The 15,888-nt window shown below is 49.1% G+C and overlaps 1 protein-coding gene across 3 annotated transcripts in view; it reads right to left on the reverse strand.

Moving 5' to 3' along the window:
- Nucleotides 1-15,787, reverse strand: part of RHOQ (ras homolog family member Q) — a 38,095-nt gene extending 22,308 nt beyond the window's left edge. The window contains exons 1-2 of one of the 3 annotated variants that reach the window (XM_040453838.1): nucleotides 15,577-15,784; nucleotides 14,958-15,016 (exon numbers count right to left, since the gene is read on the reverse strand). In XM_040453838.1, the coding sequence (XP_040309772.1) occupies nucleotides 14,958-15,016; nucleotides 15,577-15,718 (201 nt within the window). In that variant the 5' untranslated portion in view covers nucleotides 15,719-15,784. Of the gene's footprint in view, nucleotides 1-14,957; nucleotides 15,017-15,576 lie in introns of all 3 variants that reach the window. The other 2 variants (XM_040453837.1, XM_040453836.1) reach the window with 2 other exon arrangements.
- Nucleotides 15,788-15,888: the final 101 nt, after the last annotated feature.

Raw genomic sequence — 15,888 nt, forward strand, 5'->3', positions numbered from 1 at the left:
GTTTGACCCTTGCATCAGGCTCTGCACTGACGGTACAGGGCCTGCTTGGGATTCTCTCTCTCCCCTCTCTCTCCTCCTCCAAATCTTTCTCTCTCGTTCTCAAAATAAATAAACTTTAAAAAAAGAAACAAAAGAAAAAGAAAAAAAGAGATCCAATCCAAGACATAGATCCCAAAAGAATCCCACTAATAATGAAGGGAAATCCCAAGCTGTGCAGCAGGCTAGAGGTAACCAGCCCAGATTGGAGCACATCAGAAGTCTCACAAAGGATGTCTCCAAGAAGAAACTGATAGAATATATGATATGTTTGATTGCATGGAAAGGCAAGTTTGGAGTGAAGCAGGGAAACATGCAGTGAAAAAAGCAAGGGAAGAAGCAAGACAATTATTAATTCCAGGGAACAAAAAGTGGTACAGAAGGGAAGAATAATTATAGTACACTACATGGCTCAGCTAAGACAACACAGTGATAAAAATACAAATACTGATTAGTGATCAAACACAAATTACACTCTAGCTACTGTGAAAGGGTGGATGGCAGGTGGAAGGCATGTGTGAAAGAGCTAAAGCCTCATCATTCATGTTGTGAAGTCAAAAGAGGGTATTTTTTTTTACCAAAATAAACAGCCAAGAGTTAATGTTTGTTTATTTTTGAGAGAGAGAGAGAGAGAGAGAGCGAGCAGGAGAGGGGCAGAGAGAGAAGAAGACACAGGATCCGAAGCAGGCTCCAGGTTCTTAGCTGTCAGCACAGAGCCCAACGCGGGGCTTGAACTCACAAACTGCGAGATCATGACCTGAGCTGAAGTTGGACGCTTAACTAACTGAGCCACCCAAGCACCCCAACAGCTAAGAGTTAAATTGGAGTAAGAAATGGCTTTTCTGTAAGGGAAGTGGAGAGGGATCTTTTGTTTCTCCATAATAAGATCTCACAGAATAGTTGGGTCTTTAAACTGTGTGCTTATACAATCTTAATAAAAATGAAATGACTTTTTAAAAAACTGGAGAAAACTAGCATACAGTACAAAGAAGTAAATTTCTAAAAATATTCAATATCACCATGTAGAGCCAAACACTAACATTTTGACAATTTTGTTCCAATTTTTTCTTCACATATTACATATATGCATATTTTTCAAAGTTGTAATCATGCCATATATAATTTTGATTCCTGCTTTTCACACTTAACACACCATTAGCCTTTTCACATATCTTTAAATATTTGTTGAAAGCCGTCTTTAATGGCTGTGATTATTCTAATACACATCATGCTGTCATTTAACAAATCCCTTTTTACTCCGCATTGATGCATTTATAATTTATCACTATTATAAAAATCGCTGTGAAATATATAGTTTCATGTAAATCTCTGTGTACTCTGAATGCTTCCTTGGCGTAAATTCATAGGAATGGGTCACTGAAACGGTCTTTGCCAAATTAATCCCCAAACAATTTGGGTCCAGTTTTACTCTCAACAACGGTGCGCAGAGCATCAGCTTCTCTGACTCCTGGGTATCGAAGTTTCCAACTTGTCCAATTTGATAGGTAAAATCAAAAGTCTGTATTTGCATATCTTTGCTTACTAGTTTTCATTCGCATATCTCTGCATATCGGATGTTCACTGGCTATAGCAGTCCCCATTTATCCATGGGGATACATCCCAAGACTCCCAGGGGATGCCTGAAACTGCAGAGAGTACTGAACCCAGTACTAGACCTGTACACACATACGTATGATACAGTTTAAGTCATAAATAAGGTACAGTGAGAGATTCACGGCGAAATAAAATAAAACGATATACTATAATGATATTTATGTGAAGTGGTCTCTCCCTCCCTCAGAATATCTTACCGTACTATCCTTCCCCTTCTTGTGATGATATGAGATGATAAAATGCCTACCCGACGAGACAGAGTTAGGTGAAAGACGTAGGCATTGTGAGGCCACAACTGACCTTCTGACGATATGTCAGAAGGAGGATGTTTCCAGACCACAGTTTCCAGACCACGGGTAACCAAAGCTGTGGAAGGCAAAACCACGGATGGGGGGGGGGGGGGACTTCGGTATGCTTTTCTTCTTTATGTGAGCTTCTGGTTTATGTCTTATGTCTATGTTACCACCGAGACCACATGGTAAATTAATCCTTTGGCAACCTCATTTATATCTGGATCTCTTATGAGTTAACACAAATTGGACCCATGGACCCAATGATCCGTGAGTACCTGGATCGTGTTTCTGAATCTCAACGGCCCCGCTTATCTGTGAGGCTCTGGGCAAGTGGCCAACCAAAAAGACAATTGATGTCAGCCCTCATGCTTTGCCATTTCCACCTTCTCATGGCACATCCCATTTCTACTCGCATTTTGGTCATCTGTATACATCTTCTCTTCCCACTTGACTCTAAATTCCTATCTAATGGGTCTTTATTCTGCACCTCACCTGTATTTAACAGGTACTCTGATATCTGGTGAGTAAAGACATAAAGGTGGGGAGTGGGCAGGAGACAATGATCAGAAGTACTGACAGAACCAGAACACTGGAAGGGGAGAGGGGAGACCAGCCCCACCACTCCATGAGGCAGGGGTGAAAACAGTACCAGGAGCACACAGGCGGTAGACCTTTACTTTCTGCCTCAGAACCCAAAAGCTGGTTCCCAGAGCCTTGGACAGTGTCCATGTAATAAAGACTGACAAAAAGGAATAGAAAGGAAAGAAAGACAAAGATTATTCAGCCATAAAAAGGAATGAACTACTGATCCATTCTATAACATGGATGACCTTTGAAAACATTACATCGAGTGAAAGAAGCCTGACACAAAAGGCCGAATATTGTAGGATTCCATTTATAGGAAATGTCTCCAACAGGCAAATCCATAGAGACAGAAAGTAGATTAGTGGTTGCCAGGGGCTGAGGGGAGAGGAGAACGGATAGTATCTGCTAATGCGTATAGGGTTTCTTCAGGGGATGCTGAGAATGTTCTGGAATTAAATAGTGGTGATGATTGCACGACTCTGCAAATATATAAAACCCTCAATGTGAACTGAATCCCGATTTTTAAAAAGGAAGGAGAAGTAAATGCATACACTGAACAGTCTGGTCCACCAGGAATTTCTAAAGAATCACTTTCTTCCCAACACCAGCTTGCCCAGACTGTGATGCTTCCACACTGCCCTGTTAGGTGGGGGCAGCAAGATGTCACAGCTCCCCACAGGGGAGCAGGCAGCATTGGTGTCTCCTTTCCTAGTGAGGCTGAGCTGAACAAGTCAGTCCACTCGCTCTCCCCCTCCCCTACCTTTAACAGAGTGCCACAGAACACTCTGGAGGGACGCCTGACATAAAACACACTCGAGGACTCCTATAGATCCACACTTGCCAGAGTACCCGTTCACATCCTGGTCAATATCTTAACCAAATAGACCCAGCAGCTTTTCTGCTAATGGACACTATGAGTTACGAAATGAGTTCTATTATGCTTAAATGGGCGATGCTTTAAAATGACCACCTATAATCTGATTTTAAAGACCTTCAATGATGTCCAGACAGATCAGAATCCCCTTTAAAACAAGCTGATAAGAAAGCTCACGTGAAGGGGACGTCAACTCATCAGAAAGGTTCTTTCCACAATAATCTTTCCGACAGATTCCCCTAAATCCCACACTCACCTGGCTCCTATGGGATCCCCCAACCTTGTGCTAAATGCTAGGCACCACATGCAGTCCCCTTCTGGGGGCTTACAATCTGGGTGCTGAGTGAAGATTTATTCATGAGTAAGACCAAACGCTAGACTGTGGCCAATACACAATTTCTCAGTTGAAATTCAAAGAAGAGGTTCAACTGCAAGATGGCTGGAGTCACAGAGGAAGAGGTCACAGGATGCCTCAGTCTCAGAAGGACGCTCTCACTTTCTGCAGGCTTGACAAAGACCTGAAGCCCCCCCCCCGCCCCACTCTGAAGGAAGAAGGGATCCTGCCACCTCTCTCCTCTGTTCCCCCTCACATCAGCCCCTTCTCCATCCCTCCAGAGCCAGAGCCTGCTAAAGACACCTTAAGGTAATAAATGCGAGCCCCGAACCAGCTCACTGGGGAGGACAGCCCTTTGAAAAGTAAGCTGGGATAAATGGAATTTTAATTGAACCAGACAATCAGGAGTAAATGTTCTCTCTCACTGGCAGCTCTTAGAGGGGGCATGCTTTGAGCCAACACATTTATAATCCCAATCATTATGCCACTTGACAGAGGATGTTTTTTCTATATTGGAACAAGTTTGGAAAAAAAGAGAGGGAGGGAGGGAGGGAGGGAGAGGGGAAGGAGGGAAGGAAGGAAGGAAGGAAGGAAGGAAGGAAGGAAGGAAGGAAGGAAGGAAGGGGGAAGGGCCGGCCAGGAGAATGGAAGAGGACACTAGCACAGAAAGCTTTGGTCAGCCAGAGTAATTACTGGCGACATGCATGTCTGAGTAACAGCCCTTCCTCCAACCGCTCCTGGTGACCTGCCTGGGGAGTTTTGATACAAAAGGACGTCATAGCTCATCTGTTGCTCTGGAACTAATTTAGCACAAACCAAACTGGCATGGTCCTCAGGGGCAGGTCTGTCACCACCCAGACTGCTAACCTCAGCCACAGTGAACAGAGCAAGGCTCAGGCCCCAATCTGTCTAGCTGCTTAAAATAGAGGAGAAAAGAATGCCTTGGCACTTAGACCTCATCAAAGAATACCAATGGAGTCTACTATGTGCACAGCCCTGGGCCAGAAAGCACATCAATGCAGCCAAGGGCAGCTTAGGAAGTTCTGCTTCAATTTTCTCCTGATAGTGCCCTTGGCCCCACCTCCACCAGATGAGCTAAGTAGGGAGCTTCCAAATATGGAGAGTCCCAACCATGTGTAAAGAGCTAGAAACAGGGTGTATGGAGGTGGGTTTGCTGGCGTGGGGGGGGGGGGGGGGTTAAAAAGTGAATAAATTATGTTCCCTGCACTCCAGGGACAGTGTATAAGGTATAAGGTAGAGGTGCATGTGTGTGGTATCTGTGTGCACCTGTTGTGTGTGTGCAGTGTGTATGCGTATAGTATGTGTGTACATACGTGGGGGGTGTGTGCATGTGTCTGGTGTGTGTGTGGTGTGCATATGTGTGTGGTATATATGTAGTGTGAGGGGGAGTGTGGGGGGCAGCAGAGTGAGGGGGAGTGTGTGGGAGGATGGAGGGAAGGGGAGGGTGGAGGGGAGTGACTTGGTATGAGGAGATAGTACACAAATACTCATTAACTCAGTGGTTCTGACTTTTCAGCCCATGTCAGAATCACCTGGAGGGTCTATTTTAACAGAGATGTCCCTGAATTTCTGATTCGGAAGGTCTGGGTTGGAGCCCAACAACCTGGATTTCTAACACGTTCCTAGGAGACGTCTTTTGGTTCGAGGAGCACATTTGAGAACCAGTGCGGTAATTCAAACTTTTGCTGAGCATCTAGTACACGTAAGAATCCAATCTGAGCACTTCTCCACCTATAATTTGACCTGGAGAACCCCTACTGAGCTTAGCTCTTAGGAGCAGTTCATCTCCTATGGACAGAACCTGGCCCCCTCTGGCCCCCAATGAACGGGCACCGGTTCCCCTCCCATCATGCAGTGTTGGCCCTACCCCTTGGCTGAACTGCTCGGCCTCTCCGGTAAGGCCTGCCCTTACCACAGGACCCTGCCCAGATGTGATACTCGGGGAAAGTTTGCTGACTGACTGCATGAATGTTGTCATTGCATCCTGACAGCCACAGCGGCTGCAGCACTGGCTGGAGGATCCGGGGGTCCGGGCAGATGTGCTGTCAATGGGGACAGCTCAGGAAGGTGAGCAAAATGAGCAGCAGGTGGGAGAGGCAGTCTTAGGTTGTAAACAGGGAATATTCAGTTGTAAATGGGACACACAGATTTGAAACTGTTTCAGTTGGAGAGTTTCCACCTACAGGGAGAAAAGAAAGGCCTAGGGCAGCCCCTATGGGACAGAAAAAGCACCTTTGCAGGTCACAGTTGCCCTGCCCAGCAGTCCAGCCCACAAACACCAAGTTCCTGCCAAGTCAAGGCTAGCAGGCAGAACAGGACACGAGGAGGTGGGGGGGGTGGGTCCTGAGTCCTCCCGGAGGAGAGTCAACTTAAGTCAGCAGAGAACTTTCCCAGCCCCACTTCCGGGGCAGAGGCTACACCCATATGCAAATAGCACCAAGGTCCTTTCACACCCTCACCTGTACCACCTAGGAGGAGGCTCTTTTTTAAAAAATAAAAATTTTGGGGGCGCCTGGGTGGCGCAGTCGGTTAAGCGTCCGACTTCAGCCAGGTCACGATCTCACGGTCCGTGAGTTCGAGCCCCGCGTCAGGCTCTGCGCTGATGGCTCAGAGCCTGGAGCCTGTTTCCGATTCTGTGTCTCCCTCTCTCTCTGCCCCTCCCCCGTTCATGGTCTGTCTGTCTCTGTCCCAAAAATAAAATAAACGTTAAAAAAAAAAATTAAAAAAAATAAATAAAAATAAAAATTTTTTAATGTTTTTATTTATTTTTGAAGGAGAGACAGAGCATGAGCGAGGGAAGGGCAGAGAGAGAGAGAGAGACAGGGAGACACGGAATTCGAAGCAGGCTCCAGGCTCTGAGCTGTCAGCACAGAGCCCAATGCGGGACTGGAACTCCCGAAATGTGATATCATGACCTGAGCAGAGGCTGGACGCTAAACCGGCAGAGCCACCCAGGCACCCCGAGGGATGGGGGGGCTCTTTTTAAGCTAGAGTGTAGGTAAATGAACAAATTAACAAAACACCCTAACCTTCTAGGGGGCAGTATTTACAAGAGCCATTTTAGTGGCAACCCTCCTCTTCCACTTATAGCCACACATTTTACCAGCTCTTCTAGCTAGAAAAGCAACACACCCCAGGGGCACCTGGGTGGCTCAGTGGGTCAAGCATCTGACTTCAGGTCAGGATCCCACAGCTCATGAGTTCAAGCCCTACGTCCAGCTCCTTGCTGACTGTGCGGAGCCTGCTTGGGATTCTCCCTCTCCCTCTCCCACTCTCTGCCCCTCCCACGTGCAGAAGCACAGGTGCGCACTCTCTCAAAATTAATAAACAAACTTTGGAAAAAATAGAAAAGCGACTGCACGCAGAATGTACTTTTCACGTGAAACATTCAACAACAGAATATATGCAATGTAAAAGAGACATTTCACAGCATCATGCTGCTTAGCATGGGTAATTTAATGTAAAGAACCCAAGGCTTGGAGTGGGACAGCTTGCCCTGGAATCTTGCTGTTGCCTGTCACCAGCTTTGTGGCCTGGAACAAGCCATCATCTCTCTGAACCCGCAAAATGAGGCCCACGCCGCTTACTTCCTTAATTCACAGAGCAGGTGAGAGGCCTCTGGGAGGTACCAAATGCAACATGCCTTGTGCTCTGTAAAAATGTCACTCAGTGAAGAGTGTGTCGTTATTAAACCCCAAATTCTATCCTGAGTCTGGGCGGGGCTGGCAAGTCTGCTGATTGGGAGAGAGGCGGCTGGTTCCCTACTCCCACCAGTCACTTGAAAAGAAACCGTGACAACAATAAAGTCCCTTCCCCCTACTCTGGTGTTCTTTCTATTAAAATCAACAAGCAACACAGCACCAGATTAATTATCTCTCTAATTACTGAGTTGTCAGTTACCCAGTGAAAAACTCCATAATTTAGTTATCAGCCCTGCTCTACAAGTTGACAATGATACCAGGGATCTGGGGTCCACAGAGACACATTTGGGACATCCCCCCACGCCTGTGCTCCCCATGCTCTTCCTCCTCACTCAGAATATGAGCTCCCCATGACCCTCTGCCTGCATGACCTCATTTAATCCAAGGCTCCCCAAGCTTTCATTCATGGGACAGAGAAGAGATTATGTGTTCTGCACACGGTGGGGTGGAAGGGCCTTGAGTGAAGTGACTGAGGTTGAACAGCCCAAGCCCAGGGCTGCCTGTTGGCCTTACCCCAACGCCTTGAGCCTAGGAGCGGGGAAGCTCAGATTTGATCCAATGACTCCACAAGGAGATACAACTATAGTCCCCATTTTACAGATGAGGAAAACTGAGGTTCCGACAGGTCAAGACCCTTGCTTGGAAGGGGCCCTAGCAGAGTAACATGGGGGCCCACAGAAGTCACCAGTAGAATACTCTACTCTCTCTCACTTCCTCCTGCAAGCCTACATCTTCCACAGAGCTTATCCCCATCACCTCTTCTCAGCTGGGACCGTGCAACACTTTCACAGGATGACTTTTCCCAGCTGCATAGGCAGACCTTTCAGAGATCTGACCCCTCCTTTCTTCCCCCACAGAAGAGCAGAACACAGAGCAGGCACTGCACCAACTCCACTGAACCGAACCGGTGTGGAGCCCCCAAAGCTGGTCTAGACCGTCACTCCCAGCAGGGGTCTGGTACTCAGTCCATGGTGGCTGAGAGTGACCAGGGTGATCCTATACACCATCTCTAATCCTTACGGCAACCCTGTGAAGCAGACATTATCTCCCCAGTGGGCAGGGAGGGAAGAGCCAGCGGACCAGAGAAGAGGAGCTGGGATTCAGATTTGGTCTGGAGAATCCAAAACCCACCCTTTCACAGCCAAGCTGCCTTCTCCTCAGAAGCTCTAGATGTGAAAGGCCTCAGGGAAGTTGCAAAGGCCTGAGACTGAGAGACAGTATTGGGAGACAGGCCCGCCGGTGACCACAAAGCCCCCGGGCTCTAGGTGGGGGTATAACTGATGCCTGCTGCATACCTCCATGCTATACCTCCTTTGAACTTTGGAGACTTCTGTATTAAATAAAACTTTTCTCCAAGAAACCAGTTGTGCCTGAAGCTATCATCTAAGGGCTATCGCCTTAGTCTTTGGTTAACCTTTTAGCAGAAAGGAGTTGAAGCCAAATTAAGGATCGACTCAACCTGAGAAGTATTTGTTGTACCCCTTCCATGCCCCAGGCACCAGACTAAGTGCTGGAAACGTGTTGGAGAAAAAGAAGGACAAGGCTCTAGGTCCTCAGGGAGCTCAGAGAAAGCAGGAACCGGCCCCAGAGGGGATCTACTCAGGGAACCCGGGAGAGCTCCCATGAACCGTCCACAGCTACCTAACCTCCTCGGAGGGCCTCCCCCACTCGCTCCCACGTTTCCTTGCTTCCTTGTACGAAGCAGCTGCCTGCCAGAAAGTAAAAGAGGAACAGCAAACTGCTGAGGGCAAGAAAAGAGGCTCCTGGATCGTGGCTTGCCAAATTAGGGCAAAACCAAGCCCCTCCGAGGGAAAGGAAATCCAGCTGAGACTCAAGAACTTTAGCTTTTAAAGACCTGTGTGGTCCTCGGTTTTCTTTCTTTGTAACTGCTTCCCTTCCCTCCAACTTGCAGTTTGCTATTCTGTATCTGAGACCTCTTGGTAGTAGTGCCCGCGGCTGCCAACATATGTGTCACTGCTAGAAACTGATACCCCCGTGGAAAGCTGCTTTGTTTTGTCCTATTTTAATGCCGTTAGGTCTCCTCTCCTGAAACCCCGAATTCCACAACAAAACCGCAAACACCCAGTTTGCCCTAAGGCCCCTGACCCATGAGCTGTAAAACAATGCTTCCTACCTTTTTCGTATCCTGGCACGCACAGAAATGACAACATATGCTCAGGCCCCTTGAGGCTGCACAAGGAACCGCGAAGATGGGATCTTAACACACCTATGACACCCACTTCTGCTACACCTGCTGGGAAGCTTTGGTTCCCAGAGCGTAAATGGCAGTAAACCTCAAGAAAACCATGAGAGAAGTGGAGGAGCCAGCCAGATCAGATGGCCAGGAAGGGGACAGGACCCACCAGCACACAGACAAACCATTCAGAACTGATGCAGACTGCCCCCGCCCTGAGGCTCCTGCTTGCGGGACCACGGTCCGAGCTAACATATCCCAAACCCACATCACAGTGAGAAGAAAGGGAGCACAGGACATTCAGTCACTGCAGAGGCTTTGGAGCCAAGAGAGGCCATCCACCTTCCCAATGCAGAGGAGGAAACCAGCATTCAGTGTAATGTGGTGCAGGCTGCAGATATAAATAGCTTCTAAAAAAGGTTAGGAAAAACGCACAGACGACAAATCTACAGTAGGTTACTAAGGGAAATCGGGATGTTTAGTGCCAGCAGCTCACCTGTTGAAGCTGGGCTGGGGAGGAACTCCGTGGCTTCTCCCAGACTCTGCTCCCCAGGCCCTTCAGGGACACGGGGAGGGGCTGCTGACACCCGGAGCCTGCGGAATGCAGGCGGGTGTTTCCCGAGCCCTCCTGATGCTCCCCGCAGGCCCCCTCCAAAGTAAGGAAAACCTTTCTCCTAATTACATCTCTGTCCAGTTTCCATTCGCCTACTCACTCTCAATGTCCTCATCTGGCAAAAGTGTACCTCCGCAGGTACTGTGAGGATGCCTGCCTGAAGCTAGGAGGAGCCTGAGGTGGCAACACCCCCCCCCAACCCTGCCCCGTGGCCCCTTCCCATTATATTAGACCCTTAGGTGCTGCCCCATGAAACACACAGAAGTCAGGGCATTCCAAGGCTGCCTCCCCTGGAGATTCCCTTCTGGAGGGAAAGTACTTCCCTGGTTACCCAGAGGGCTTGGAGGTCAGCCACAGCTGCTGGGCTACGTCAAGTAAGAAACAGATCTCACTTGTCACTGAAAAGCCAACCCCAGGGACACCTAAGTTAAGGGTATTTATGGCTCTCGTGTATGCATCCTTGAACCTGTGTGTGTTTCAGTGAACAGACATAGCAACAGCACACCCAAAAGCATGCATATGAACTTCCACATACTGAGGCAGTGGCTAAATCTGGAACTTTAGGGAACCCAAAAGCACCCCCAACACACACCCTCCTGAGTGTGGGTATTCCAAGACCTGGGATAAACTGGGCGCCAGTCCTTCCCTCTTTAGGGTATCAAGTTCTGCCTTCCTGCCAAGGATTAAGAGATCAGCCAGGAGCCCACAGCTCAAGAGCAGCTTGCCAGGCAGCTCCCCACCAGCTCATCTGCACAGAGAGTGAGAGCTCTTGCCACCTCCCCTGTGCTCCAAACAGTACGGGAGCAGGAGGGAAAATACTGCCTCTCCAGTCCCACCCTGAGTGGACAAGAGGGCTGCTGCAGAGCCTACCCTGAAGTCCTGAAAGCTGGGCAAGAAAGGAGAAGCTGCAGAGACTCCCAGGCCGGAAGCCAGACCCCTCTACAAGGCCCCAGCGAGGAGGAAGGCACCACTGCCCTCAACTTCCACTCCAAAATGCTGGGCAGTCAAAGCGTCAGGGATGCTCCTGGGCCACCCGGGGGCTTGGCCAAGAGAGGGGGCTTCCCCTCTGGTGTGGGGGACATTGAGGGATGTGCCCAGGCACAGCCCATGATAGGGACTAAAGCTGCCCAAAACACTCACATTCCTACTCATTCATTCTCTCCCCCAACCTACGCTCCACCCCCCCAACCCCCCCTCCCCACCTCCACTCTGGACCAATAGTGGTAGAGGGCAAGGGGGAAGCAGACTCCTCCAGAAGGCAAAAGGTCATCTACCATGGTCATCTCTTCTGTTCCCTAGTATGTAAACTGGGTGAATGTTACCTATGGCTTTGAACTTGACTGGGGTCAAAGAGGAGACCAAGAATAAGCACATAAACTTTAAGTTCCAACCTAAGGGAGGCTCTTATTGCTGTTATTCAAATACAGCGAGTGAACATTCTGGGAGAGCATTTTGGAGAGAAAGCGACGCTTTCCAGTCCCGTGCACTTCCTCCTCAACGCTTCTTACCTCCCAAAGTAGAATCAACTGAAACCTACATACCCCACTTGTCTCTCGAAGTGTGCACTGAACTTTTAGTTTTTCTAAGTTTCTCTTACATTACTGGGGATACAGGCTCTGAGAAAGAAAGGAAACCATCTGATACAACAAGGCATTTAGAGCAGGGAACACTGGACTGCGTCCATGGGTCCAGTGATGGGGACTGTGGGAATCAGGAAGTACAAAGCTGGCTCCACACCTCCAGTGAAAAGATTCTAGGATCTGGAATCTAGTGGAATTTCTATCATCAACTCCAAACACAATACACTATCCTCTTCCACCTGTGACCCCCCTTGCCCCAACAAAACTGACCAGGGTGCAGTACAATAATTTCTTGTAATATTTATACTCATCTACTATGAGGGAAGAACAGTGTCAGCTGTTTTCACATACATTGAACAGTTTAAGCCAGTTTACAGCACTGCAGCATAGATTCTAATTGTCCACATATTTTACTACATCACAAAGGTTAAATACAGCTAGAACTGCACGACTAGTACAGTAAGATGGAGATGTGAGCCCAGGTCTCTTTGGTTCGAAAGCCCGTGGGCTTTCCTCTGCTGTCCGTAAGGCTTAAATGCAGATGTATACGTGTGTATGCATGTCTATGTGTTTACTTATTGTAAACATGGCTTCATAGAGGCATCACATCTTAATGACAACACAGGAATCTCCTATGTAACACACATGAACAGGTATCTGGTTCAGACACTTCTACTTATCCTATCATCAGCCATGGCAGAGCCCTATCTTAAACTTATTCTTTTGTAGTCCCCAGGTGCTTAGCACAGTGCTAAGGTAGACAATGGGCACTCCTCACTTAATCTCATTGATAATTACATTGCTAAGATTGCTTATTAGTAATAAACCCTTAAATGCTGAAAGATGAATTATCACTAACATTGATCTAAAAGGAAAAGTTCCAGACACTGGCAAAAACACCAAGGGGGCCTAAAACGCATCTTGGCCGATAGAGTAGGTGTCCGACCGCTGGGTAAAAACAGTAACATCTGAACCTTACTAATAGTTTGGTCCCACTTGGTATTGTATCTTACAATCTCCATAGGAAACAGCAATCACGATGACTTATGGGAAGCCCTGGTTTTGTGAGTGGGTCCAACTTCAGGTGATTCTTTGGATCTGGGTTCTCTCCTCTGCAGCGGTTGCATACGATCCCCACTCAGAGAATGGCCATCAAGATTCCAGGTGTGTCTATAGACACACAAGGAATCCAATCAACCCAGGTAGCATCTCAGCCTCTCCTGTTGCTCTCTGTGTGTATAACCACTTCAAACTGGGGCAAATTCAGACCCGTGCCCTAATCCCAGCAATGCCCGTCAGTAGCTGTGCAACCTTAAGTCAGCTACCTAGCTTCTTGGAATCCCAGTTTCCTCATCTGCAAAGATAAAATATCACTTATCTCATGGGTTTGTTTTGTGGAGAAAATAAAAAAAATATTTGCATGTGGCTGTCCCATGCCTGATATGTTGAAGGAACTCAGTAAATATTAGTTGGGTCTAAAGGTGCACAGAACAGGTCTGACATACATACATCCTGTCGAACAGGGCTTGTGGTCAAACAAATGGTCATGGTGACAAGTTAAATGAGAAAAGGGAAGAGGTGCTAGTGAGAGAAGTTAAAATTAGAGACGATGTTTAAAAACCTCTCTCCTTTCAACCAGTAATTTCAGCCTGTTATTTATCTACTCTGTTGCTCAAAAGTTGGTCTTACTTAACTGACAGAGTTCTGCCTCCTGCCCTCCATACGTTCTGACAGAATAAGTAACAACTACAATACAATAGGGCAGGCATCCAAAAGGGGCCCTGGAAAGCTAAGAACTGGTTGTACTGACTTAGGACGGTCTGGTGAAAGGGGACAGCCTCTGGCACCTTGCACTGCCAACAGTTTCTCTATCCTCAGATGCTCCTCTAACTTAACAGTTTGGAAACCAGAAGCCACATCAAAACACTCTCAATAAAACATTTTTCAGACTCTAACCTGGTACCACAATTCTGAAATCCGAACCTAGAAAAGCTACAAAGAATAGCTCCCCTTTATTGAGCACCTGTGTGTGCCACACTCAGTGCTAAGCATCTGGCATATATTACATGAACAGGAATTTTTTCTAACATTTTATAGAAAAGGAAACTGTACTACCAGACATCCTCCAAAGCACTCTCTAAGCCCCTCAGCTGTTCACATGGCCTCAACGACTCAAGTCTGGATGACACGTGGAAATTTCTGCCCAAGGCTTCATGTCTAATCACAGGGCTGGATTCTACAAAACTTCATTACACACAATCATCCCAGCCCCACAGCAAAAGTGGGTCTGGGAAGAGGGTGGCTGGGACAGAGACAGGGAGGAGACTTTAATCCTTTAGGAGCCACCTCTGATTTGCTAATGGTCAGAGGCTGCCAGGAGGAGTGTGCATTTTCTTTCTGCACAATAATCTCTCCCAAAGAAAACCCAAAGTCACCTGGCCTTCCTAAGGAAGAAAAAAAAAGCTCTTCCTCCAAGATTCATACTGAACTCCTAACCCTTCCTCTTCCTCCTTACCCCAGGGAGTGGCTGAATGGTTGTTGTTTCTTTTCTTTTTTTCCCTATGGTCCTCTGGTAACACCACAAATTACGTTTGCAGGGACTCGAGTCCCAGAGTGCAATGATGTTGTAATAAACATAACCAGGACCAAATGCCTTCCCATCATATTAGATGATGCCATTTCGCACCAATCAGGTTCCTCGGGCAGGCAGACCACTCTCCAATGAGGGACCAGACAGAGGCTGTGAGGGGGAGACCTGGTCATCTGCAACTAAAAATAAGGGCGCTTCATGATTGGCCGCTGCCACTTTGCAACAGGAGTTGGGACCCACACACCAGGCACCATACAGAAAGCACACACAGGCAAAAACTTTCACAGCACAGGGGTTCACATGGGGTGGGCTGGGCTAGGTTTGTTGTTGCGTTGTGTGTGCTTGCCTGTGTTTCTCCTTTTCCTAATTTGCTGACTTGAAAAAAGAAATAAAGATTTGATCCAGAGGGGCCCCTCGCAGACACACCCTCCCTCTTGGACACCTCAGTTTCCAAAGGCCATTTGCAGCCGCCCTGAATTGAGGAAAGGCAAGGGGATGTCGGCCAGGGGCCAAGACACTCACCTGTCCCGCCGTGTCATAGAGTCCCAGGAGGTACTGCTTGCCCCCTACGGTGACGCTGACTGCAAGGGCAGAAATGGGGGTGGGGAGAGAAGTTCAATTATCTAGGGTCTGGGGCAACCTCGCACCCCACCTGGACTCTTTTATCTCAACCCAGCCGGAGGCATGCGGCGCTCTCGGGGAGATGTCACCCCTTTTCCCTTGTGCCCTGTTAAGTGGTGTGAGGCCAGCGTGTGATGTGATCCCCGCTGCCCACTCTCTTCTCCCAAGTCCCGTAGCCACGTCTCGCCCGGTGCCCTAAGTACTTCCCCCGGGGGTTTGGGGCAGTAGGGAGGAGGCTGTGGGAAGGTCATGGAGGTCGGCCCAGGGCGTCCGGGGGTTGGGAAGTGCGGTGAGCTGGGACTGGGCCGGGGGTGGGGAGGAGTAGAAGAGGGGTCTACCGAGCCGGCGACTGGGAACGCCGGAGGGGAGGTCTGGGGGTGGGGCCGGGCGCCCGATAGAGGGCAAGGCGGGGGAGGGGTGGGGAGCGCGCTCGGGGGAGGCGGCGAGGGGGCTCTGCCAAAGTTGCTCCAAAGTTCCCGGCCCGGGGAGCGGCCCCTTAGTCAGCAGTTCCGAGGCTTACCTGCGTAGTGGTCGAAGACGGTGGGCACGTACTCCTCCGGGAAGGCGTCGTTGGCATAGCTCATGAGTAGGCACGTCTTGCCCACCGCCCCGTCGCCGACCACCACGCACTTGAGCATCAGCGCGCCGGGCCCGTGAGCCATGCTGCGGCCGGCCGGCCTCCGGGCATGGTCCCCCCGGAGCCCCCGCCCCGGCCCCGGGCTCAGCCCCAGCCCGCCTGGGGGGTCCGCCTCCGCCGCCGCTCCGCGCAGCAGGGCCGCCCCCCCGGCCCCATGCAGCGGCTCCCCCCGCCCGAGGGGAGGGGGCGGCGGGC

Source organism: Herpailurus yagouaroundi, unplaced genomic scaffold (genome assembly GCF_014898765.1).
Source record: "Herpailurus yagouaroundi ecotype Mexico unplaced genomic scaffold, PumYag 210, whole genome shotgun sequence".
NCBI classification, from domain to species: Eukaryota; Metazoa; Chordata; class Mammalia; order Carnivora; family Felidae; genus Herpailurus; species Herpailurus yagouaroundi.